This window comes from Tiliqua scincoides, chromosome 4 (genome assembly GCF_035046505.1).
Source record: "Tiliqua scincoides isolate rTilSci1 chromosome 4, rTilSci1.hap2, whole genome shotgun sequence".
NCBI classification, from domain to species: domain Eukaryota; kingdom Metazoa; phylum Chordata; class Lepidosauria; order Squamata; family Scincidae; genus Tiliqua; species Tiliqua scincoides.
The window spans coordinates 147,234,903-147,262,614 of record NC_089824.1 but is presented as its reverse complement, the minus strand read 5'-3'; the positions used below and the strand labels follow the sequence as shown (position 1 = coordinate 147,262,614).

The following is a 27,712-nucleotide window of genomic DNA, read 5'->3' as shown; positions in this document are numbered from 1 at the left end:
CTGATGAAACTTGTAAGAAACTGATAAATCAGCTCCATGGAACTTTGTCACAACCACAGATAAAAATTTTTATCCCCAAAATTTAGGAACCTGGTAACTTCAGGTATAATTTTTTTCTCCTTCTTGTTGGCTCCCCTTGCATGAAACAAGTGTGTTTAGGTTTCGGGAAAGTGCTTTTAGATAAGAATTGTGAGACAGCAAGACCCTTTCTTAGTTCCTGCAAGAGACTATATCTTGCTCATATCAACAAGAATTGCATCAGCCTAGCAATCACACTTCAGAAAGACCTTTTCATTAGAAAAAAAAAAAATCTTCCTCCACTTGCATTGCTATGCTTAAGAAATACTGGAGAAGATGCTAGAGGACATCCATATATCCAGAACTCTTAAAAGGTCTTGTTATTTCCAGATCCACACAGAAAAAAATAAAGCTTCTCTTTTATGGTGCAGTTCCACAATTAGTTTTGAAGGTTATTGGTAGGGGAAAAAAATGCTCATTTAAAAACTAATTATCCTCTGTATATTTTTCTACCTTCAAGGTAGATAAAGCAGACCAATAATTTACAGGCTGGGAAATAGCTGTTTACAGCTTCTACCAAAGCAACACCACGAGAATTTTAATGTGAAATGCTTTAAAAAAATATATATATATATCCGTGATTGGCTTAAAAAAAAAAATTCACATTTGTCATTCTCATAATACTCCTTTCAGCTTTTTCATTCAGGACTCCTTTTGGACTGCTATTTTTTGTGCTTTCAAAGTCAACATAAGAAATTGGCCCTGAAAAGTGCTAGTGTCAGATTGCTGGATGCCTTGGGGCAAAACCCTGCACTACTCCCGCAGCTGGTTTTTGGGTGACAGGCAGCAAGTAGTGGCTCTTCACTCTCCACAGCTGGCCCTGAAATTACCTGGCACAGTGGAGGTGTTGTGTTGGATAGCCAAAACATGGAATTTTTGATCCATGCAAAAATGGAAACTTTTGCATCTTGATAGGCAGCAAGTAGTGGCAGCAAGTAGTGGCTCTTCGCTCTCCACAGCTGGCCCTGAAATTACCTGGCACAGTGGAGGTGTTGTGTTGGATAGCCAAAACATCGAATGTAATGTCCCACAGTGTTCATTATAAAGATGGGAGAGTCTTCATGATGCTCAGTGGGACACAGATACTCTCCAGTTAGCCTTCATCTACATAGTATCAAGTGTATGGCAAAATGAGCATAAGTAATCTGTGGGCATGGCTCTAGAGAGGAACAAGATAACTGAATGTTCCTGTGGCACCTCTCATTGCAGTACAGGTTGAGTATCTCTTATCTGATGTGCTTGGAACTGGAACTGTTTTTTCCCCCAGATTTTGAAATATTTGCATAAACATAACAAGATTTCTTAGAGACGGGATGGGACCCAAGTCTAAACGCACATGAGTCTTGGCCCCATGTGGGGTATTGTCCTAGATATGCTAAGGATTTTTCAACTAGAGATATGTGGTAATGAACACAAAGCCTTATGCATTTATTTATAATACATATATAAACATATAATACATAATACATGGATTACAAATCCATTCCTCAAGAAAGAACCTGCTGTTGGCCTGTGCGGTCTGCACATATGCTGTCCACTCCTGGTGTGGGTGAGGCCCCTGGCTTGTCCCTTTTTGTCACCCACTGTAAGTCTGCCTGTTTGACTCCACGCTGCCTTTTGCACTGCCCACACAACCTCCTGAGTCGCAGTCACCCAGCATGACCGGCTTCCTTGGCTGTTCAGTGCCCTAGCATGCCTTTTGCTATGTTGGCCAGCACCCATGACCCGTTTACATGAGGTCATATGTCAGCACTCAAAAATTTATGGATTTCAGAGCATTCTGGTTTTTGGACTCCTGCATAAGGGGTAATCAACCTGTAATGGCAATTGTGCTGAACGCTATGCACTTCTGAATGAGGGCTAAACAAGTAGAGGGAGGGGGGAGGGAGGGGGGAAAGGGCTTCCCTGGGTTCTGCAGGTATTATTTTCTGTATGTTCAGCTCAAAGAACTATGCATTCAAGAAATGACAGGGTGTGCCACTGTGGATGCACAGATCTAAGTTTTGCTAAACTAGTGAAACATTTGAAGGCATGGCGGGTGAAAGAGATGCCTTGGTCATTGTTAGCAGTGTCATGGGCACTATCCAAATGTATTCATGACATTCCACACAGCACTCACAATGCACAAATCACATTTTCCCAGTGACAAAATATTATAGTTCAAGTTCAGGGAAAATGTTATATATCTACGACAGAATTAAATTCAGAGATTTGGATCCTCCACAATAAGCAAACCACAACTATGAACAAAAACATAACTGTGAACATAAACAACATTTAACAAATGAGATTTTACAGCAAATAACCAACTGACATTTGGAAAGGCCTTTAGTGTTTTTTTTTAAAGATGAGTAGTTATTGTGGCAACTTTATGCATTTCACAGACGTCTTGCTATCTTTCCAACTTTATGAAAAGCAGAAAAACCACAAAAAGACACAAATGACATCTTCAACTTTTCAACCCCATTTTCTGGAGTGTTGGTGAAAATAGCTTGTTTAAATAACAAGAAAATAAACAAAAATCTTAATATTTTAGCGTCAAACCAAAGTATAGTCTTCTCGATAAGTTATTTGCCATTGCTTTCTATTCAAAGATCCAATTCAAAAAATTATAGTCTTTTCCCACATATTCCTAGATGCCTTTGTCATACACACAGAAAAGTTGAATTATCAGTAATGAATTTCAAAAGACACCTGGCTTATATGTTTCGCGATAACACGCTCTTTTCTTTATAATTTAAATATTTCCAGCAATGAAAATATAATGATTCGCCAATTTAGTCCACTGAGTATATATAAAGTCTCTTGCAGTTTATTTACACAGAAAATGGAGATGCCTTGGATGCCCGAATGCACAGTAAGCTGCAAGATGAAGTGTGGGAAGCGGTTTAGTGCAGATTACTTCATGCTGCTGTGTGTCTGATTTTGTCCGACAACATGATATGCCGCCCTTTCCATCCATCCTTAGAGTGGCAGGAGATCGCATTTGCTACCTGGCAAAACTTCCGCAGGAGTATCTTCCTAAGCAGCAGGTAAACCCAGGGGTCCAAAATCTGATTCAGGGAAGCCAAGCGAACAGCGGTTAAGAAGAAATTGCACTCGGACTGCAACTCTGGGCTTCGGGTTTGGTTGCAGGATCCTCTGCATTGTTCCACTGAAGGGTGGTTGAAGGTCGCTTTCAGCATCATAATCTAAGAAAACAAGAGGGAAAAAATATGTGCCAGAGGAACAAAGTTAATAATTTAGAGACATTCCTTCCTGTGGGACAACAATTAACAGTATTATAGAGTGATTTTTTGATAGCATGCCTTAAAATCACTGGAGCCCATAAGATTAGAGAAAGTTGTGAAACTGGTCTACTAGCTGCTAAAATAGCACTGTAGATTAAAATGGTTTAATTCTAATCCTTATCCTAGAGTCACGTTTACAGACCCAAGAATATTATATATTATTTTTATTATTGCAGAAGTTGCATATGTGAACAATTCATACATATGTGAATTGAAAATGGATAGAAAAAGCAAAAAGAATTAATAACAGTGCAATTTTTTGCATGAGTATTCAGATCTTCCACTGTGTTCAGTGGGGTTTACTCCTAAGCTGCAATCCTATATGCTTATCTAGGAATGTCCTATTGAACTCAGTGGGGCTTACTCTTGAGCAGATGAATAGGACTGAACCATAAATCAGGTTAGATATAACAAGCAGGCATCATACAAGAGAAAATAATATATGTGTAGATACTGTTCTAAAATTTGAAATTCCAGTGATTATTAATTTATAATAAACACAAGACATACACACAAAATGCATTATACATGGATTACAAATCCATTTCTCAATCAATTTGTTTGGTATGTATCCTTCTGTGGCTCTTCTATACTATGTGAATCTTTCAGAAATGCCACGGTCCAAGCATATTTGGAGCCAAGAATATTGTATCCGTATTTTAAAAATTAACATGCTCTATTTTGTCTGTGTAAAGGTATTTGTGTAATTTTTGCTTGCGTGAAGATTTCTCTTAAAAGAAAACAGTTGATCATCCCTTTCTGATACAATTCCTGAGACTGAAGACTGTTCATGATTTTTAAATAAGTTGTAGCTGGCATGATAGAGACGTTGTTTGAACACTTATTTTTCTTATCCCACTATTATATTTGTTAGAAAAAGGGCTTCCAGGCTTTTGAAGTACTCTAGAAACCCGAAAAATGAGAAAACAGTAGGATGACTGTGCACATTATGGGAAATGAACTCTCTAACACTCTACCTGCTGAGAAAAAGCTGCAGCCTCTTTCCAAGCTGAACCAACTAAATCAGTGCTTGCTTGAGTCAGTTGGCAATCCTGTCCTTCAAGAGTTTGCATTCAAGTTCCAGCTCAATAGAGCAGCAAGAACTGTGTTTGCGTTGTTCAATAACCTCCATATCTGGAATGGCCTTGGGAAAGCAGAGTTCTGCATTACTTGTTCGGGAACTGACCAAAGGATGGAAACACCAACCCGTGTCTCTGTCACAAGCCCATTTTCTCTATATAATAACCATAAAAGGTTATCTACATTTATAACAAAGCAACTCTGCAATTCAACTCTATTTTATACAAGCAGACAAACAGGGGATATGTTCTGATTAAAGGCAAAGACGTATTTATTTTTCCATGGATTAGTTGGCATTCATCTTGTGTTTTTCCATCATTAAGTTCTATCTGTAAAATCACAGCTGCATTAAAATACCTGTAATTACCACTTAAAGGTATTTAGCAAGCCTCTCAAGTCCTAAGGTTCACCAGGTTCTGCTGTGAAAAATATGTCTGGGTTAGTCTTTTCAGTATTTTTGATTGTTATCTTGAATTCACTAAGGGCACAGTCCTAACCCTTTATGTCAGTGCTTTCCGGAACTGTCATAGCGGTGCCAATGGGACATGTGCTGCATTCTGCAGTTGGGTGTCACTCACAGAGGCCTTCTCAAAGTAAGGGAATGTTTGTTCCATTACTGCATTGCCCTTATGCAATGCTGATTAGTGTTAATTGAATTAACAGGTCAATTTATATTTGTTTCCTTGGAAGGAAGTCCTAATATGTTGACTGGTGCTTTCTCCCAGGGAAGCTTTTATAGGATTACAGCCTACCGTGTCTGTGCAGGGTACATTGAATTTTTCTTAAGAAAATGAGTTACTTTTATTAAACCCCCTTTTGCCTGGACCACAGGTGTACACATTTGGTTCCTGTTTTGTATATGCAACGTTGGACTGAAATGGCTTTAAAAGACCTCTTAAAAGGTCCATATGACAAGAATAACCATTGTGCAATACTAGATATTCTTTGCAGTCCATGGGACCATTCCACCCTGTCTGCCAACCTATCTGCCCTTCTTCCTTTTACTCAGCTAGGTTGGAAGTTTCATATATGATGGATAAAGGCGACAAATGTCACATCTAGCTCATTACAATTGGAAGGCTGGACCTCCTGGCTTTAGAAATATATGGGTGTATGATTCTGTCAGAAAACATCAGAAGAATGGAAGTTGTTCACTCTTCTGGAAAGAACAGAATCATCGTGGTTGCTACTCCTTCCTCCAGCTCCACTGCCACAATTCTCAACAGCTATGCTGAAGGAGAAGTTGTCCCCACATCCTCCTCTCGCTTGCTCTCCAATGGCAGGCAGCAGGCAAAAAAAAAAAAAAAAAGGAGTGGCTCTGCCATGGAGTTCCTCTACCAGTTTACCATTTCTTCCAGTCCACTGCTTAAAGCAGCCACTTCACCTTTCCTCCCCTTGGCTAGAATGGGCAGAAAGCTTGGTTGATGATGGCCTTCCCCCTCTAGGACTCCCCACCCTGTGAGCAAGGTGGGCACCCCTCCTTTCAGCACTGCCTCAAGACATTTTTATTCCAACAAGCCTTTGCCGATATACTATGAGTGTGCCCTCCTATAGTCTATCATGATTTTTTAAGCAGTTCTCGGTGACAGAAAATAACTAATAATTTGTCAGCTGCTCTGTGTGTTAGGTGGTCCTCAAAGGCCCTTCTTTGGGGGGAAAAAATCTAAGCACAAGAAACACCTAAAATCAGGTCCTTGGGTCATGTGGATGATAATATAGAGAAAGCATAGTCAATCAGTTCAATAATCTGGATTGGCTTAAGATGAATGGCACAAGTTATGATTGCCACAGCTAACAAATTGACTATATACCTGCCCCATTTTTGAGACAATCACTGTTTCTTCTTCATTAAAAGATATTGCAGGCAGAATCATGTGGCTGGAAGACAAGAGATGTTCTGGCTTATACCCACACCCTTGCCATGTTCTTTAGTAATATACCTCAGGGTTCTTTAGTGACACAACAGGTCACTAAACAGAACCGCCAAAGGTACTTCCAATGCAAAAAAAAATCAATGCAGAATCTGATCTTTGCATTGGCAGATTTTTCACCATCCTAGGTTGCAACCCTACCCACACTTACCCATAAGTAAGTCTCATTTAGCATCAAGTCTAATATATTCAAAATAAAATATTGAAATGAATGGGGACACACCTGAAATGGGCTCATGACCCTACTAGTGAGTCCTGACCCACAGTTTGAAAAACATGGTTCTAGATGATATGAAAGTCTTATTTCCCCAGGACTTATTTTGGCAAAACTCATTTTGGGTTCATGGTTTTGAAACATGTGATGGTACTAAATTTAGGTCTGTCTAGGGGAAACAAGAACTGTTTTATATGAAAAAAAATGTAACAAAAGCACATTTATGACTACAGGTTGAGGGCCCAATCCTATCCAATTTTCCAGTGCCGGTGCAACCACAATGCAGCCCCAAGGTAAGGTAACAAATGTTCCCATACCTTGAGGAGGCCTCTGTGACTGCACCCCCAACGCAGGAAGCAGTGCATACCCCATTGGCACAGCAGCACCAGCACTGGAAAATTGGATAGGATTGGGCCCTGAGTCTCATTATTCACAAGGCTTCTGGGCAGGAGGTCTGGTCTAGAGGGTTGAGCCTCCATTTGCCTGAAGATAACATCCAAAAGTCGCCAGTTTGAGGCCACCGGCACCGTGCGACCTTGAAGCAGCTGACAAGTTCCATCTGCTCTGAGCGTGGGAGGATGGAGGCCAGAATGTGTGACCAGATCAAGAAAGAAACATCTGAATGTTGGGGTTTCTTGAAAGATAGAAACCTTCTTTCAAATTGTAAAAATCCTTACGGGGATTTAAATTGCCTCACCCCACCTCACCCCAGCAGCGTCTTTTCTAGTGGCTGTCTGCTGGTGTTCTTTTTGCATCTTTTTAGACTGTGAGCCCTTTTGGGTCAGGGAGCCATTACTTATTTGATTTTTTTCTCTGTAAACCACTTTGTGAACTTTAGTTGAAAAGCGGTATATAAATACTGTTAATAATAATAATAATAATAATTGCCTGCCTATGTAAACCGCCTTGAATAAAGTCTAAGGAGAAATCTGAGGACCAAGAAAGGCGGTATAGAAATACCTGTATTATTATTTTATTATTATTCTGTTCCCAGAACTCATGGCAAAAATCGCATTAAAGCAAATCCATTTAAAAAACAATGTCCATTTGATGGGCGATAGAAAAACAGCCTTGCTGACCTTTGTGATATAAGACAGAGTCATTAAGCAGGCAATCCATCAATCAGTCTCTCTCCAGGTGCTTAGAAAGGCTTCACTCTGAGCTAACGACCCCTCCCTTCACCAATGAATAGTGATTATATTTTTTTCAGGTGCTCAGGGGGAAGGAAGGGGTTGCTTACCTCAGAGTGAAGCTGAAACTGTCTGGAGACAGAACGATTGATGGATTGTCAGCCTGCTGCCCTCTCACATTAACCAGGCTATTGTTAAAGCACTTTTTTCCTTTAAATAGAATCATCCTAAATTGAGATAGAAAAATCCATGGATAATTAGGTTATACCTGTAATCACTTGCATGACTGTCTCTCTACAACAGTAAGAAAAGCAGTTTTTAAAACTGTGATTTTAAAGGGATGCGTTTTTCCGCTTCTCCCTGAATCAGTACATTCTTTCTCATTTGCAGTGGCCATTCGTGTTGAGTCAAATCCATGTATGAAAAATCTGTGTATAACAAGGCTGGACCTGTATTTCTATTTCAGAGTTTAAAGGCTCTATAAAGACACAGACAGGAGTATGCCCAAGTGATCTGTTCCAAGTGATTATGAGACACCTGTGGTTCCTTCCTCACACAGTCAGAAAACAGCTTTTCCACTTTTGTTTCATGTTGATATTAATCTCCTACAGATTTCATTCTGCTGTTGATTTAGTGAGGTTGTGCCTAGCACCAAAATAGAATATTAACACAGTGATCTATGGAGCAGCAATGACTGAATTCTGTTAAGATGTTTATAGCCATGTGCCTCATTTTCACAGAAAAGTAGTGCCCACGGGGTGTAAATTCAGGTTTCACTGAGGTGGAAATGGGAGCGAACACACTACAAAAGCAGAAAGTAAGGTTCATAGCAAGGAACAAGACCTACTCATGGATACAGATTACAATTTACAGATTACAATTATACTGCACATGTGCACACATGGTGTATCTATTGTAACTACTTTTTGCATCCTAATGAGCAGAGAGATAGGTGCTCTTCTGGGATGATCACATGCTGTCTGAAATGAGAATGAGTGGGCAACTCTGACCTCACTAAATGGTAGCCTGTGTATAAAATCATATAATGGTATAATTTGTAGCCTATACACAAAATGAGCACCTACCAGTACTTCAGTACATGGAGTTTAGGGTTTGTAACAGTCCAATTTAATTCAGAAAAGGACTCATTCACATATGGATTGGCAGCACTGAATTTCCAATAGACAAACAAAAGCACTAGCCTAATTCAGGGACAGCATAATCTGTTTTTTTGAGTCTGAGCAACCATCTAGTGCAGTAGCCCTCTGTGCCACGTCCCACACATCCCTTGGCCTCCAGGAGCAGGTTTTTTTTTGGGGGGGGGGGAACAGAAGCCACAGGGGGAGAATGAGAAAGATCCTTTGTAAACTAGAGACCCTTTGATTCCAGTTTCCTGAATACAACCAGTTTTATGAGATGTACATTGTTTCTTGATTAGCCCAAGGGTTTTAATGAACTAAAATGAAAATGCTGTTTACATTTTGTTTAAATATGCTGAAGTATGAAAATGCAACTGTCTTGGGGCTCCTCCTGATGTTGGCTTGGTGGCATAGGAGGCACTGCTGCGCATGTCTTTACTACACTGCACTAGTAGTGTCAGATCACGTGGAAGGAGTCAGTAAATGCTTCTTCATATGATGACGCTACTTCTCAGGAGTTGAGATGCTACAGGCACTGGAAAGAGATTTGTCCTGTTCTTCCCTGGAGACCTGGGGTTTTGAACATTACCATTGTGGGATTGGGATGGATATACAGTATGGTGCAGCATACCCATTATCATCATCTGTGAAGATAACTATCAGATAAATTGAGGGATATTGTTTTTATCAGATTTATATGTGAATCAGCCTTACATGGAATTCATCTAGCTCAGCAATGTTTATGTTTAGAGTTTCCAACCCTCCAGGATGGTCCTGGAGTGTCCAGGAATCAGCTCTAATCCCCAGGTGCGTATTGAAAGCCACCTGGAGATCTTAACAGGGCCTTGAAGAGTTATAAATAAATACAATGAATCTCCGGAGTTAGCTTCAGTCATAGTTGGCAACCCAATCTACACTGGCTGGCACTCTCTCCCCAGAGTTTCAGACAGGAGTCTTTCCTAGCCCCAGTAATGGACGTGCCCCTCGCTACACCTTGGGGCAAAAGTTCACAATGCCACCCCCCTGAACAATGCTGCCCCCCATACTCACCCAGCACAACAGAGCCTCACATGGTGCCGGGAATGACAGAAAGAGCCTTCTGAGGCTTCCCTGCATTCTTAAACTGTACTTCCAGAAAACTGCTTAAGATCGCATCGGAAACCTCAGAAGGCTTTCCGTGCGGTCTGAGCACCACATGGATGCAACGCTCAGGGCATTTGCCCTCCTGCCCCCTTCCAGGCCCGCCACTATGTGAAGATGCCAAGAACCGAACCTGAAAGCTTCTGCATGAAGGACACATGCAGTACCACTGAGTTAGTGTCTCTCAATGTTCCTTTTTTTGAATGTGACCACAGCACCTGCTATTAGACCATGAGGACAATTTCTGTAGATTTTGATTGCTGAGATGTCAACTTGCCAAACTAGAGTTCTTATGCAAAAGAAAGCAGCAAAGCTGTAACATATTTGAATGTGCCACTGGACTGAAAGAAAACTACAAAATTGCCAAAAATGCAAATGTCCACAGAAATTGGCTTCAGCCAGGATAACTGCTATCCTTTACTTCTTAAATGTATACAACAGAATCAGTTATAAACAGCAAATGCAAGGGCAGTTTACCAAGCAATTCTACAACCAATGTACATTTTTAATATCTAATAACTAAGATGTAGTTCCAGGTTGGTGAAGCACACTGGATACAAAAATGTGGTATACATTTAGCATCTTTAGCAGCAGGACCCACTTTTTCGAATGAGAATCTGTCGGGGCTACCAGAAGTGATGACACGACCGGAAGTGACATCATCAAGCACAAATTTTTTTTAACAAACCTAGGCTGCAATTATACTCACACTTACCCAGGAGTAAGTCTCATTTACTATCCCTGTTAAAAGGATATACATAGTGTCCTGTTAAAAGTGTCTCATTTCCCCAAATGCTGTCACATATAATGGTAGCATCAAGTTAATTTATTAAAAATAAAATACTGAAATGAATGGGGACCCATCTGAAATTGGCTTGCAACCCACCTAGTGGGTCCCAACCCACAGTTTGAGAAACACTGGTTTAAAAGACTGTTCCTGTCTTGGAATTCAATGTGATATTTATGAGCCCAATCCTATCCAATTTTCCAGTGCAGGTACAACCATGCCATTGAGGCATGCACTGCACATCCTGTGGTGGGGAGGCAATCACAGAGGCCTCCTCAAGGTATGGGAACATTTGTTCTCTTACCTCAGGAATGCATTGCGGCTGCACCAGTGCTGGAAAGTTGGATAGGATTGGGCCCTTAGTTGGCACTTTTCAGGTCCATAATTCGGGACCTACAACTATACATATGGAATGGCATGCACTACACATAATGATACGGAAATATCTCAATATTGATAATGAAAACCAATTTGACAGCTATGGAACACAAGAGGTTCCAAATGGGTGCAGCGTCAAAGATTGACAAATTTATGTTAGATACAGTTAATGCAGTAGCGTCGCTAGGGGTGTGTGGCCACACCGGGAGACGCGCCGGGGGGGCTGACGTGCCCGGGGGGGGGTGATGTGCTAACATCGCAGCTTTAGGAGCTACTGTGTCATGCCATATACCACTGGATGCGGAATGTCCAGCGGAACGCAATGCAAGAAACAGAATTAAAATAGCTACTTTCCTCCAAAAGGTATGGCCAAAAAACTGGAAAGAAAAAATGAATGGATCCCTATGGAAAGTGAAAGTGAGCTGTATCGCGTGTTTACTCGTGAGTAGGCACCACAGCCCGTTGGAAAGGGCAGGCTGAGAGGAATCCAACGACACCACAATTGTCCCGATCCAGTGAATGCAGCCCACAAAAACACAAGGAGGAAAGCAAACTCAGCCACATGGTCGCATTTACTCACAAGTACACAGACGAGCCTTGGCTGGTGGTCAGGCCAGGCAAAGGGGAATGTGAGGACACCAGAATGGTCCCAATTGAATGGAGCTGCTCCAAAAGGCAGCTCCAGAAGGCAGCCTCCCCCCCCACACACTAAAAAGGACAAAAAAGAGGCTTGAACTGGTAAGGGGAAAGTTTTCTATTTTGTACTTGCAAAGTCAGGTGGGTCTTTATCTTGATATGCCTGAGATAGAAGAACTTTAAACTGGGCACTGAGGAGGGTTGGAAATCTCACTGATTCTTTTTCGGGGGTTGTTATTGCAGGCAGACTACAGAGTAAGCTCCATTGACCACTATGGGACTTACTTCAGAGTAGACATGCATAGGCTTGGGCTGACAGGCTGCAATCCTACCCACACTTTCCTGAGAGTAAGCCCCATTGACCACAACAGGACTTACTTCAGAGTAGATTCACTTGGTGGAACAGGACTGGCTCCCCCTTATTTAATTATTTCTTTTATTTTAATTTAATTATTTATAATTATTTATTTTAATTTGTTTGATGATGTCACTTCTGGCCATGAATTCACTTCCAATGGGTCCTGGACAGATTGTCATTCTAAAAAGTGGGTCCCAGTGCTTAAAGTTTGAGAACTGCTGCAATAAGGTGTTAGTAAGTTGACACGGGGTGTGTGCGTGTGAGACTCTACAAGTTTTCAAAAGCACTAAAATCAGAATTTGGAGGAATAATACCATCATGTTATAAATCAATCAATGTGTAACTTCATGCAGAACACAAAGAAACAAACCACATTGAAATATCTGTGTTCTAACAAAAGGTACAGCCAAAAAGCCAGTGGGGGTGGGGCGATGGCACATCACCACGCCCACCACCTGGGGTGTTGCCCCGCCCGCTGCATGGGGTGAAGTGCAGGCCTCCCGCACCGGGTGATGCGAATCCTAGTGACGCCACTGGGTTAATGTTCTCCAAAACACATGAGGGGAGGTTAAAAATAAAAATGAAATAGCAGTGGCATAAATTTGACAAGCGTGCTTAAAAAAAAAGAGCAGCCAGACAAATTAGTAAAGAACAGATATGTCAGGGCCCAATCCTATCCAATTTTCCAGCATTGGTGCAGCTGCAACGCAGCCCCAAGGTAAGGGAAAAAATGTTCCCATACCTTAAGGAGGCCTCATTTGGTGTATTTTCTGCCAGAACACTGTAATTCTTCTTTTTTTGAGGACTGTGCTGTGAAGTGAAAAATTGCTAGAGCCATATAGGAAGCCTCTCAGCAATTAGTATAGAGAAGCCTCCACACACATATAGAGAAGCCTCCACACACATGCTCAGGGGAAGACACCAGGACACAGGTTGTGTCTGCTGTCTTATGTGCTCCCTGAAGCACTTGGTGGGCCACTGTGAGATGCAAGATGCTGGACTAGATGGGCCTTTGGCCTGATCCAGTGGGGTTCTTCTTATGTAGCTGCTGTGCAGCTCTCTGCCTGGGTCAACTAAGGATGAACTAATGTTAACGGTAAAATACTCCACTGTTACCTTGCACTTTTCAAAAACACAAAAACTACTTTGTTTGCCAGTTACTGCTGTTAGTTGACAGGTTGGGCCAATGATCTGATCAGACAAACTCTTCCTCTCCCCCCCCCCCCATAAAAATCATTATTTTTTCATCAGTAGCAGATTATAACAATCTGAGCAATTATGCTAAACCACAATTTCCTATGCTAACAATTGTATCCTGCAAACCATACAAAGGAGTACATTAATCAAATGTTTATAGAATGAGCTGATGGCCAGATCTTGCCCAAAGATTTACAAGTTGAATTTTTCCTCTTGTAAGGAACAAGATGGAAGGGATACTGCTCCCTTCGAACAAAACTGAAAGAGGAAAATAATCACCTGGACATTTGCTGAACATTTTGCAAGAAATTCTGAAAATGTAAATGGTAATTTGACATTTAGGGTACAATCCTAACCAACTTTCCATCACTGGTATAGCTGTGCCAGTGGGGCATGTGCTGCATCCTGCAGTTGGGGGGCAGTCACGGAGGCCCGCTCAAAGTAAGGCAATGTTTGTTCCCTCACCTCAGAGTAGCATTGCTCTTACCTCGGTGCTGGAAAGTTGGTTAGGATTGCACCCCTTAGGTACATTATTACCAGGAGACAGGTCATAGTGCATACTAAATGTTGCCATTCAGTGTGTGGTACAAGGACTCATTTGCCAAAGAATTCATAATTATCTGCTACTGATTAAAAGACAAAGCACAACTCATCATGTGCTTTAAGCAAGTTTGTTGATTGTACTACAGCAGGTTCCCTTCCCTTAAGAAAACAAAAAATACTTCCCAAATGGCCAGCTAACATTTACAGCAATTTAATACTGGCCACTCCAAAGATAAAAATATATTGAATGTTCTGGTCTGGCTGTGATGCAAATAAACAGTTTTATCACATTAAACACATGCACTCAGAGCTGCCAATAAACAATTTAAATTAGCACATTAATGCTACTTTCCCCTTTTCCCTATTTGTACTGATACTGTGTGGGAAAGTAAGTATGCAGGCCATGCATACCTCTGTAACTGGGGCAGACTGCCAATGAGTCTGGGCAAACCTAAAGCCTCCACAGAAGATTGGAGCAGCCCACCCACGACCCAGATCTCTCACCCACCCACAACCACTGTTAGTTGCCAGTCTCAGGTCCACCCCCTTTGTTGGTTCTATCTCCTCTTCCCTAAACTACTTTTCCTAAGCAAGAAAAGAAAAGTAGAAGAGTGTGGAGATGAAGGATGGCAGCCTAGAATGGTGATAACAGAGGAGGAAGTGACTTGTGTTGCTCGGTGGTGATACTCAGGCCAATCTATTTGTAACTTTGAGATCTTGAGATATATCTCACAATATGCTTAACTGTCTGTTCAACCATGGTCTAACACTATAAGACTTTATACATGTTTTTTCAAGTTCAGATTTAATTGTCCTCAAGTAACAAATTCACATGTCTTAAAGACTGTCATGAAAAATAGCCCAAGGAACAAATAGAAACCCTTCTTTAGTGGTCCCTTATTTTACACCTACCCAGTTTAGCATATCTAATTTTGATCTGGACAGTTGTAAGATAGTTGCCATTGTGGTGTGTGTGTGTGTGGGGGGGGGGGGTCAGAGATCAATGGTTTTCAGGTCTGATTCCTCCTTACTCTTTTCTAGGCCCCTGACCTTGAATAAACTTACAAATCTCTCATTGGGACTCATTTTGAATACAAGGTATTTCAAATCTAGATAGCCCACTTAACAACAGCAGCAGGCATAAAGGATAGTAATGGTGGGCGTTTGTCAAGACTTTTAGGGATAACAAATATGGGGAGATGAATAAAAAATTTTTAAGCCTGCTCTGCTTGAATCAAGGAATGGCAATCAACAATTAACTATTTTTCCTTATATGAAATTAACTTTGAAGAAGCAGATGGAAAAACTGGTCATCTTCTTTGGACCTAGTTGAAAAGGGAGGCATTCTGGGGTGAAACATAAAAACACACAACGTTTAAACATCTATCTCCAATTAGCACATTTGGTGTGGAAGGTAATGGAGCATTACCTGGTATTAATGGCCAAAGGTTTTCCACTGACAGCTGGTATCTGATGGAACACATTAAGCCTTAAGGTAACATTTAATTAGCCACTGTATATCTCTGTCAGAAATTCTCCCCCTGTGGGCAGCCAAACCTGTTTGGCAGAAGTTAAGGAGGATCACTAAGAAGACAATTAGCTGTAGCTTTGTCCTGCAATTCACAGAACTCAAGGAAATTTGAGGAAAAAGCTATAAAAATGGACTTGAATTTTATATTGCTCATTTTCACCTCCCTGCTTCATAACATTTTGCAAATCCTGAGGGCACAAGTAGCACCAGTTGCTTTCATTTTAATAACATAGTTACACTGACTATGCTAGAAGTCAGTTGGTTTCTCAAACAGTATTCTTGTGGGCCTACAGCAGTGGATTTCTCAATCCGCTGCTATAAGTCTAGTTACTGAGGTACAAAAGGTGCATTGTCGCTGGTGCAAATGGTTGAAGATTCCATGCACCCACCAACAACTTATCCAGATAGCACCAGAGCAGGGAAGGTGGCAGCAGGGGCAAGTCATGGGCAGTTCGGGGGAGGAACTGGGGGTGAATCCTGGCGGCAGCAACCCATGTTTGATCTGATCCCCCCTTCCCGTCCCAGACCTGTCCCCTGTGTCTCTTCAGACTTAATGCCAGCAAAAGGAGACCCAAGTACCTAACAAGAGGCAAGTAAAACATATTTTTACTTACCTCTCCCAGGTCATCCCCACACCATACTATGCGGTGCGCACTCCATCAGCAGGGCTACATGCTATGACTGGCAAGGGATAGGATTGGGCTGTGCATCTTCCAGCATCAAAATGACTCATTAATGGAAAGGAGACAATAAAGACAAGTCACAAGGAAATGCCTCCTAGAACCCAAAGGACAGAAACACAACTCCCACAATGCCTTCCCTTGCCAGGAACTCCCTTACACTTTTCAAGAGGCCTCCAATCCCTTTGGTGAGCTATTGCCCACTCTGGAGGAGTTGCACATGAAAATCTGCTTTCCACATGCATATCTCTAGGGAGATGGGCATGAGATCAGTGCAACTGCCACTTAGCTTAGAGGGCCATCTGAGCACAGCAAATTGGACTGAATCCATCATTTGGGAAAGAGGGGATATGATAAACATTGCTCTTGCACCTAAAAATGGTTTGCTCCGTTCCCTCCCAGTGTCCCCTTGCACAAACAAGACAACCTGTGTGGTTTGGTGCCAAACACAAATTAGGAAAACATGGATTCAAATGCTTGTTCAGCTTTGAAGTTCAATGAGTGACCACTCACTTTTTTGCCAACTATCCTATCTCACAAAGTTGTTGTGAGGAAAAAAATGGTGGCGGGTTGAGAAAACCATGTATGCTACCCTTAGTTGCTCTGAGAAAAAAAGCCAACAGAACAAAAATGTAACAAATACATAAAAATAAATGGAAAAATGCCACCTTTCTGAAGAGGGTCAAAATGCTAATAGTGACATTTTGTTCTTCTTGCTCATGTATACAGTTTTTCAACCGTCAGTGCTAGGACTATTTGGAGGTTACAGGAGTGAGAATCCAGTCCTCTCTTTGGACCATACTAGTGGAACTGGGAAAAGCAAAATATTTAGTTTAATGGTGATTAAATTTGTGGAGCAGTATAAACAGGGAGCAAAATATTTGAACGCAAAGACACATTTATTTGCTAGAGCAGCCTAATATAGAACTACTTAAAGTCCAGTCAAACTAGGTGTGTATCACCAGACCCGCTTGTCAAAATAGCACCAGTGCCGATTTCCTGTCAAGTGGGAATGGCAATCTGAAGTATAGAATACGTGTGGGCAGTGCTGAGCCTGTGTTCTCCTGCTTTCCACCAACACTGTCTCGCTCCCAGTGGTGAAGAGCACCGATCAGAATAGCCTCTGTTGGAGAGCAAGAGTTAGACAACAGCAGTTTTGGGAGGGAATGCGGACAGGTGTTTGGTTAACCCTCCCCTTGCCCACTCATGTTGTGCTTTAAAGTTACCCCATTTGGTTGGAAATTGAAACAAGCAGCATATAGAGATCATGCCATGTTAATATCTAGCTGCCTCTAGGGCTTCGTTCGTCCACAAACAAGGATACCACCTGAGCTGCTTTGCTACCAGAAGCACACACCACCTGCCCCACTTCTTCAGACACATTAGATTCTAACGTTCTCAAACTTAGATTCTTGGTTCTCAAACTTTTTAGCACCGGCCTAAAAAAAAAGGTTCACTTTACCAGCTGCTCAGTCCTCTGTGGTTATAATGGTGAGTGGCAAGTAGCAGGTTGTTTAACCCTTGATGCACATAGCCTGAACCTAACCTGTCAGTTTCATGAACCACCCAAAATTGGGTCATGACCCCACTGGGGTCACAGACACACACTTTGAAAACCACCACAATAGGATTAGAACATAAGAACAGTCCTGCTGGATCAGGCCTAGGGGTCCATCTAGTCCAGCTTCCTGCATCTCAGTGGCCCACCAGATACCTCAGGGAGCATACAGACAGCAAGGTACTTGCATCTCACTGCCATTCCCCTGCATCTGGCATTCTCACCCCTCAGTGAAGATGCCAGACTGTGCCTTGAGTTTAACTTGGGCCACCTTATTAAACACAAGTGACCAATTTTTAAAACATGAAACCTACTGAACACGCCGTTCCTTCCTTTCCAGTCTGGGATAAGCAAAAAAACTGCTATTCACAGCCAAGTCAGATTATAGAAAAAAATTCCTAACCTGCCCTCTTATTCCAAGGGGCTACAACTAACTTGATATTCCATGCTGATTAACTCTAAATCAATAAATATTCCTAAGCACAGCTCTGAGTGACCCAAGAGGGTACTCAAAAGCAGTTACCAGATTTATGAATGGAGCTGGAGCACATGATGCCAGTGGCGTAGCTAGAGGGGGTGCAAAGCACTAAATTTTGCAGAGTGCAAACAGCCCCTCCCCCTCGGAGCCATTCTGGGCAGTGGGAGCAAAGCAGAGGCAAGTGCTCCCACTGCCTGCAATGGCTCCAAAGGGAAGGAGAAGGGGCTGCTTGCACGCTGAGGTGAAGCTCCCTGAAAAACTTAGTGCTTTGCACCCCCTCTAGCTATGCCACTGCATGATGCTTCACCTTGCTCAGCTGAGCAGGTCTAGGGCCTTGTCTGCACCTGGACAGGTGGCCACTTGGGACCCTGAAACACACCACCCCCAGTGCCAAGACAGCAAGTGTAAGACACCCATCAGGGTGAGGTGCGCAGCTCTCCACTGGCTCAGAGACAACCATGTGGCTCCACCCTGCCTGCATGTGGCAAGGGGTGGATGGAGCATAGAGCGCAGGTGCTTCAGTGTGGGCAGCAAGCGCCAAGAAGAGCCTGCAGACAGGCATGCCAGAGCCACTCCCTCTGGAGGGAGTGCAGGCGGGAGAGTCAGGAGAGGCAGAGAGGTTTCAGTGGGTGGGCGGAAAGTGAAAGAAAAGGCAGCAACACAGAGGTGGCTGGAGGAAACTATGCTACAGCATGAGGCTTGGGAGCTATCAGTTTTTTGACAATTGTCAAGGCACAGTGTGTTGCTGATAGGACAAAGGGCTAAAAGATCATGACCTGGAAAAAGAGGATATCTAGCCACCCTGCATGGGATGCACTGCTCTCTCCTCAACCACTTTCAATTCCTTTAAAAAAACACAGTCTGGCTTCAGTTAGATGCCAGCAGGGAGCTACAGACTGCACGTATTTTCAAAATAAGTTGGCATAAACTAAAATAAAAACATTTACACATCCAACAGTGCATGGAATCCAAAAATGTGTTCCAGATACAAGCTGCAGAAGAATGTCACCTCTTCCTCTCTCTCTCTAACTTCACAAACGTCTTTGAAAAAAGTGTGAACTTTAATCTGCTGAACACAGAAACTACCAGCAGGCAGAAAGTAGGGCTGCCCGTCTCTATTTCCCTTCTGGCTACTCATTCCCCTCCTTGCTAGGATATTTTGAATTCCGTGAATGCCCAACCAGAATGCAGCCTGCGAAGTCAGAGGGAGCCAGGCAGAGCACCTACCAGGAGCGGGGACCAGCAGGCGAGGAGGACGCACATGATGCCCAGCAGCTGGAGCAGCGTCTCGGTGGCGATGCGGCCCCACTGCCTCCTGGCCCGAGACGCGGGGCTTCGGGCTCGGCAGCGACACACCAGGGCGACGATGGTGGCCACGTTGCAGGACAGGGTGACGAGCAGGGAGAAGAGCCCCAGGAGGGCGAAGGCGGCGGCGAAGAAGGCGCTGCCGTCGCGGGGGCCGAGGAAGCACCAGGTGCCCGGCCACTGGAGGGCGTAGCCGCGCACGCCCACGCCCAGCACGGGCAGGAGCGCGAAGGCGGCGGCCGCCAGCCACACGCCCAGCAGCGCGGCGCGGGTCAGGCCGGGCTTCATGTGGCCCGAGTACCAGTGCGGCGCGCGGGTGGCCAGCGCGCGCTCGGCGGCCATGGCGCTGGCGGTGAAGAGCGGGCACAGCCCGAAGGCGGTCATGCAGAAGCCGAAGAAGGCGCACAGGCGCCGCGAGGGGTCCAGCAGCTCCCAGTCGCGGCCGGCCAGGTACACCGCGATCACCACCGGGCTGGTCAGCAGCTGCCCGGCCAGGTCGGTCAGGGCCAGCGAGCCGATGCAGAGCAGGAAGGAGCGCCGGCGCCGGTTCTCCTTGCGCTGGTAGGCGCCGTAGACCAGCAGCAGCGCCAGCCCGTTGCCCGCCACGCCCGCCAGCATCATGGTCAGCGGGAAGGCCACCGACACCGAGCCGCACTGCTCCGCCGCGCCGGCGCTGGCGCTGGCGTTGCGCCGCTCGTCCTCCTCCCGCAGCAGCGCCGCGGCCGGCGTGGCGTTCAGCGCGCAGGGGGTCATGGCGCCGGCGGCTGCAGGTGCGCCCCGTCCCATCGCGTGGTGGAGCGAGCCGGCGGGCGCCTGCATGCGGGGAGGGCGAGCCGCCCCGAGAAGGCGGAGCCCGGCGCTTGCAGCGACCGCGCCGGGGAGCGGGGGGCTGGCTGGGGCGAGGAAGGAGCAGCCCACACTCCGCGGGGAGGCGCGGGCTCCGCGTGGTTGGTTGGGTAGGAGGGAGGGGCAGCCCCAAGAAGGGAAAGGGGGGCTGGCTGCTGCCCCGGCGGCCCCCAGGAGACGCGCGGGTGCCGGCTGGCCAGAGACGCGAGAGGAGGCGCGCGCTGTGCGCTGCAAAGCAGAACTCGGTTGGCGTCCTCGCTCGGGTGACCCTGCGCTACGCGTGGCGGGCAGCTCCTTTCGTGGTCTTCTTGGGTCGGGAGTTCCCACGCCTGGGGCGTCCAGAGCGCGCTGGCTACTCTTCCACGCTGAGCATCAGAGCGAGTGGCACAGGTGTGAAGGGCGAGTTCCTGGCGGAGAATGAGCAGCAAACTCTCTCTGCGAGCAGCCCTTGATGCATCCAACAAGTGGACCGGCCTGCGGTAAGCCGCAAACTCGTGGAGAAGCAATACTACCATCTAGCGGCGAGAACTCTCACCCAGATGTGGACCGAGGTAGTACGGTACTCCACGTAGCCGAGGAATTGCTGCCTTTTACATAACATGAGCGCCACTGGATCAGGTCCAAAAGCCCATCTAGTCCAGCTTTCTGTATCTGACAGTGGCCCACCAGCTGCCCCACATCTGCGTCCTGGTGCCCTGCCTTGAATCTGGCATTCTGCGGTAGCCTACTTCTAAAATCTGCAGTGTACGTACCCATCACTGCTTTCAGTTTCTGCCCAGCGTTGCATATACGCAACAGGGATCAAATGTGTACACCTGTGGGCTGGGCAGAAATGGGTTAAGAAAGGAGGAGTACCACACAGTTTGAGGAAATTATAACTACTCAGGCACCACAAACAGCAGCCAGAACAGTATGGAACATGCTTTCATGAAGGGTACTAGCTCCTAAGCAGCTCTGATTTAAAATTATGCAGATTTTAAATAATAAATTATTATGATTTTAAACCCATCATAATTTAGGGCAGGGGTGTCCAAAGATTTTGGCAGGAGGGCCACATCATTTCGCTGACACTGTGTCCGAGGCTGGGGAAAAAAGGAATTGATTTACATTTAAAATTTGAATAAATTTACGTAAGTTTACATAAATGAATATATTAAAGATGAACTTACATGAATGAATGAAGGTCTTGCAATAGCTCAAGGCCTATAAAAGACCTTGCACAAAGCAAGGCTGGCCTTTCCTTTTCTGCCGCTACTGCATCACTAATGTGAAACAGCAAGCAGTAGAGGAAGCCCTCATCCCACAGCTCATGCGAGAGGTCAAACAGTCGCCCTCACGCTGATCGCAGTCGTGTCTGGCCAGTGTGGGCTCCAACAAGTCTTTGGAGGGCCAGAGGCTCATTGGAGACTTGAGGCTCCCTGAAGGCTGCACTGAGAGGCCTTGTGGGCTGCAAGTGGCCCCCCTCATTTAGGGTAAGTTATTGCTTTAGTGAACATTTTACTTCCTGTCAAATGAACCCTATGAGCAGGAAGTACACACAGGTTACTCTCTAGAACAGTGATTTTCAACCTTTTTCATCTCATCGCACACTGGCAAGGCACCAAAATTGTCAAGGCACACCATCAGTTTCTTGACAAGGCACACTGTGCTGCCAATGGGGGCTCACATCCCCTAATGGCCCTACTAATAAATGACCCTCTCCTAAATTCTTGTGGCACACCTGGGGTTGATTCACCGTGCACCAATGTTCCATGGCACAGTGGTTGAAAATGGCTGCTCTAGAACATTGCTTCTCAAACTCTCCAGGAGTCTGAGAAGCACTGGTAAATCTTGATGGGGCGGGGACTGGGAAGGGAGGGATGTCCCAACAGCACAACAGCAATTGCACCACAGACACATTTCAACACACGGGGGGGGGGGGGGATTGTGCAGCCTCCCAGAGGGTCCTGGAGGCTCACAGCCCCCTCAGTGAGCCTACCCTCCACTGCAGTTGAAGCCCACTTCAAGTTTGCGGTTGGAGCTCCACAGCATGGAGTTTCTGAAACCAGAAGTGGAGTCCAATTGCAGATCAGAGCCCACTGCAGTGGAAGAAAGGCTCCGGGAGGCTGCACAGTTCTCCCAGGTATATTGAAATGCACCTGGGTGCCCATGGCACCATCATTGCTGCGGCGCTGTCAGGTCACCCATTTATAGGTCATTCCCCTTAAGGGGAAAGTGACCCATTTCAGTTTCAGTGGTGGGTTTTGACCCACCACTTTGAGAAGCACTGGTCTAGAAACTTCAGGGGGTTCAGAATGCAGCAGCCCAAGTCCTGTCTGGGGCACCAATGAACTGACCACAGTAGTCATGTACTTTTCCATCTGCACTCAATATGAGCATGTTTCTACCAGGCTGCTTCAGGTCCCACTGCTGGTAAGGTGCAAGTGGCAGAAATTCAAATGAGGGCCATCTCAGTCAGAGCACTCAAGCTATGAAATTCCCTTCCCTGGGATGCCCTACTGCAGCTGTTTTCAGACTTCCAAGGAGTTTGAAAGCTGCAGTAAGTTCTTAAAGGGGGGGAGGGGGGCACCAGGGGCCGGGGGAAGGCAGTGGCACAATCTGCAGGATCACGCAGCTCAGGGGGGCTGCAGGGGCTTGGGTGCACTTACGCAAGCCTCCTGCAGCCTCCAGGGGGTGCGGGAAGCCCTGTGCAGCCGTCTGCAGGGCTCCCCAAAGCTTCAGAAGTGAAAGTGATCGTGCTCCACTACTGGTTTAGTGGACGCAGAGCATGATCGCTCCACTTTCACTTGTGAATCTGTGGACAGCCACACAGGGCTCCCCGCACCCGCGGGAGGCTGCAGGAGGCTGGGGTAAGTGCACCCAAGCCCCTGCAGCCCCCAAGCTGTGCAATCCTAGCTGCCTCCACTCCTTATGGGGAAACAAGCCCTGCCCTACTGGATCAACATTTGAATGTTTTTAAGCACCAATGCACCTGTTTCAGGCCTTTTTTGTCTCGGTCTGTTTGCTTTTACATTGTGTGAATTTTGTTTTTGGTGTTTGTTTCAATACTGTTGAAAGCTAGTCTGGTAGTACAAATGGTTCTGGTAGCATCCCAATCTCCCCTGAAGGATTTTATACCACTAGGCGGCTAGCTTCTCTGCATAATTATATCATCTAGTAATCTGCCAAACTATGAATTTGGCATATTCTACTCTTAACAAGAGTATGGTTACAGTATGGGTTCCAATACATATTTTACTGATTTACGTTTACTGTTGTCTTAAGCCAAGAGTTAGTAATGAATGGAACCTTTCAAGAGCACTGAAGTTGTTTATGAAAAACACAAGTGTACATTCATAAATATGCTAAGACATAATTTACAAAGATTCAGCAAAGGGAGGGAAAGTATGTTCAGTAGATTTCATGTGTTAAATTGTTCAGTGCGCTTATTAAAGTAGCACAATTTAAACACAAGTGCAGTCTGGTGTCTTTGTTGGAGGGTCGCGAGTAAACAGAATGCCAAATGCAGGGGAGTGGCAGCAAGATGCAAGTATCTTGTGGTCTTGGGTGTTGTTGGCTTCCTTCAGTCTCGGAAGACTATTGTATTGCGCTCTGAATGGTGGTTCTGGAACAGAGTGTCCTCTCCAGTGCGCGAAGCCTGGGTAAAGTAGATATGGAAGATAGACTGTTTCCCATGCAGCAAATCCCCCCTCTCTACGTCGCTGAAATGGTCCCATGGAAAGGCAGAGGCCAATATGGTTGGTTCCAGCGGCATCGCAGGAGTTGCCAGCACATGACTGTTCAGCCATGAACTGCCTCAGGGACTCCAGCTCCGGATTTTGCCTCGAGGTTGACTCCTGAAGCCTTTTCCATAACTGGATGTAGCCATAAGGCAGTGGAGATTGTCTTGTGTGAGCCCTGAGACATCGGGTGGACCTCTGAGAGACAAAGGAAGCTGGACTAGACGGGCCCTGGGACTGCTCCAAGAGGGTTCTCATGTTCTTAGAACTCTAATGTACTGCTTACCTTTTAAGAAAATTTATGCCACCAAATACAATTTCCTATGTTAGAGTGTTCTTTTCGTCTGAAGGAGCACAGACCAATCTAGTTTGTGTTTTTTATTCCAAGATTTGCATTAAAATTCCGAACCAGTGTGGTCCAATTCTGACAAAGGGTCCAAATGTGGAAGTAACTGGCAGCAACTGATGACATCGCTGCCAATTGCTTCCGAGTTCTAAGCCAGGCAGCTGGTGGAGAAAGCGGTTCATGCAGTGGGGCTTTTTGAGCTCCCTGCCACACTGTTCCAGCTTCTCCTTTGGAGGAGACAGAATGGCATAGCAGGGAAATCAAAAAGCCACTGAAAGAACGGGTGGTGCATCAAGGTTCTTACCACAAGAGGTTGCATGCTGGACCACCCTATTCCAGACAATATTTTTCAAGCTGAATTTTTCTGCTCTATACCTTTAAATCAGTGGTTCCCAAATTTTAGCAATAACCAGAAAAAAGACCCTCAAACATTTTCTCTATATATTTACACATGCTTACAAACTGCAGTTCAGCTCCTTGCAGGGCAGTAGCATCTATCTTGCAAACTACAAGAACTGAGCTTGCTGCAGGGAAATTAGCAGCAGCAGTATGATTTTTCAATAGCCTCAGTGCTTGAGGCACTTAGTTATCTGATCTTGCCATCACCCTTTGGCAACCCACCAAAAATCAGGTTGCGTCCCACAATTTGGGAACCAATACTTTAAATTATCACCAATTATCAGGCACGAAGGTTCCTAGAATGACTGCGGGATGTTATTCAAAACCAGTTACATGGAAGTAGTCCCACATCAGATTTTAAATCATATCACGTATACGCCTTATCTCGTGTACTTTTTGGATCTTTCTTAGAATATGCATATGATCTCTGGCTAAAGTAATTAATACATTAGAAATTTCACTTCACTGTGCCCCCAGTTTCCAGGGAGAAAGTTGTTCACATACTCCTTTACTAATAAACTACTAAAGTATGAATACAAAAATAAGTGCAATGACATAATTTTCTATTGTTTATATAAAAGAGAATTCTGTTCTGAGGCAGTTTCCAGAACTCATGAAAAGTATATTTTGAGGGACAAGGAACAAAAAAAGGAAAAAAAGCATGGAATATAGCATAAGGAACTGCTGATAGATATGGCAAAAACAAAATATTTACACATGATTTTCCACATGTGCAAGGCATTCTGGAGACTGGCACTGGAATTCAAGACACTGTTTTAAGGAAGTTCGTAAGATGTTAACTAGTTAGATGAGAAAGTATGCTTGCTTGGAAAGACAGCAATCAGTGGCACTGATTAGGCTTCTGCTATGTTGCCATCTCTTACCAAACCCTTTCAATTTCAGTAATGCAATTCAATTTGCTTTAAGCAGATAATCTCAGCATCAGTATTTCATAGTAACATCAAAGGGAAAAGTCACCTAAGCCAAGAAAAATTCTCAAACACCCATACAAACTGATGAATGACCTTCTTTCCTCCTAGAAAGCTCATAAGACGTGCCTCCACTTGAATTCAGAAATTTCTGTTCTCACTGCACCTCCACTCCATTCCCAAGGATCCCCCCACCACTCTCAAGAAACACTTTTCAGAGGATTGCTGTGGGAAGGAGTAGGGAAGTTACTTTCCATGAGCTTTCCTGTGCTCATGGTTCCTGGATACATTCCTTCTACCTAAAAGGGCTAACAAGAATCATGTAGAAGTTTGACTCTCTAGGTTATTGTGTCAGCTAATAATTAAAGCATCATTGAATATTTACATAAGAACAGCCCCACTAGAGCAGGCCATAGGCCCATCTAGTCCAGCTTCCTGTATCTCACAGCAGCCCACCAAATGCCCCACAGAGCACACCAGATAACGAGACCTGCATCCTGGTGCTTTCCCTTGCATCTGGCAAGGAATACAAGAACACATCTTATTCAGAAAGCACAGCATTACCTTAAATACAGATGGGCCCCTATATCTGCAGGGAAGCTGTTCCAGAACCCCCACAGATACGGAAAGCACAACTACAGGGGAACCCTGTCTTCAAGGCCCCTGTGCGATCACTTAGTTAAGATCCTCACCAGGGTGAAAGTGTCCTTCCTTATACAAGTTGCTATAAGCATTCACACTTATAGTGATGCACAGGCAGGCTGCTGGCAGCCTAAACGCTTGAAACAATTTGATAAATGTTAACAGGAGCAGTTCACTTCCTGCTAATGTCAATCAAGTCTTTTCAAGCATTCAGGTTGCCAGCAGCCTGTCCATACATCACTATAAGCTTGAATGCTTATAATGGCTAGTATAGGGAAGGACATTTTTGCCCAGGTAAGGATCTAAACTAAGATAAAGGGCATATGGGGGAAGCCTCTGGATCTGTGGATAATTGAATCTGCTGATACAGAGGCACACCTGTACAAAGTTACAATATAAACTTTTTCTTCAGATTTAGTTATTTTCCATGTTAAGCTCATAGGGAAAAAAGACTGTTCTAAAATGTTTTAAGTCTTTAACAAATGAAATAGGTTTTGAAACATATGTGATACATTTATATTCATAGAACAGTGTTCTGGAAGTTAATTATAAACTGATTCAAAAATAACGTGGAAGACTTCAACAGACATCTGCCTATAAGTCAATCTCACAGATAAGTGAAGGGCAGGTTTTGAGCAAAAATCATGAAATTTTTATGACCCTCTGATAAGTTGGTAGCAGGGTTAAACTTAGATTATAATATTGTCTGATTTTACCCAAAGACAGATCCTGAAAAATAACCTACCAGTAATTGTTACCTAAGAACCATACAGCTTCTAATTTATTAAAAATTTAGTAAAAGATCCTAAGTTACATTTTATTCATTAACTTTTTAACTTATGTTCTTCACAACATTTTTGTAAACACTATCAGAGTAAGTGCACTGTAAACAACATACCATTAATTAAATCCTTCTTTAAGCTGCCTGGTGTGTTAAGCCAGAGGCTCTACATAATATACAACTTATAACATATAACTGGGAATGCGCAATTCAAATCACGGTGAGAGACAAACAAGGAATGAACAAGCACAGTTGCACATAGTTTCAACCCTATTTTCTCAGAAGTAGACCCATTGCTTCCCCATGGGTGTTATTCTTATGTAATGGTGCACTGAATTGCAGCCTGGGACTTTGTTTCAGATGGAAATGAGGACTACATCCTGTTTTAAAACCCAGAATTCTGCCAAACATTTGTAAAGTGGAATGAAGCTACAGTAGGGTCTGCTAAAGAGGAGGCTTGCTTGCTTTCAATGGGAGCCTTGAACCCTGGCAGGCTTTTTACCAGAGTGGGGGTTAAACTAAGGGGTGTGTGAAATTCTTTCAAAATGACTTCCCAGGAACTGTTCTGAGGCTGCAGCAAACAGAAAAAAAGGAGGC

General features: G+C 44.3%; 1 protein-coding gene across 1 annotated transcript; it reads right to left on the bottom strand.

Annotated features, from left to right (window-relative positions):
- Positions 1–2,981: 2,981 nt before the first annotated feature.
- On the bottom strand, positions 2,982–20,206 carry PTGER3 (prostaglandin E receptor 3). Its single transcript, XM_066624587.1, has 2 exons — positions 19,376–20,206; positions 2,982–3,269 (listed from the first exon to the last, which is right to left on the bottom strand). The coding sequence occupies exons 1-2, from the start codon at positions 20,204–20,206 to the stop codon at positions 2,982–2,984; spliced, it is 1,119 nt and encodes a 372-aa protein (XP_066480684.1).
- Between the last annotated feature and the right edge of the window lie 7,506 nt (positions 20,207–27,712).

Coding starts and splice junctions, on each gene's coding strand:
- PTGER3 (XM_066624587.1), bottom strand. CDS start 20,206: ATGACCCCCTGCGCGCTGAACGCCACGCCGGCCGCGGCGCTGCTGCGG. Junction 3,270..19,375: donor CCTGCTGGTCCCCGCTCCTG/GTAGGTGCTCTG, acceptor TTGTTTTCTTAG/ATTATGATGCTGAAAGCGAC.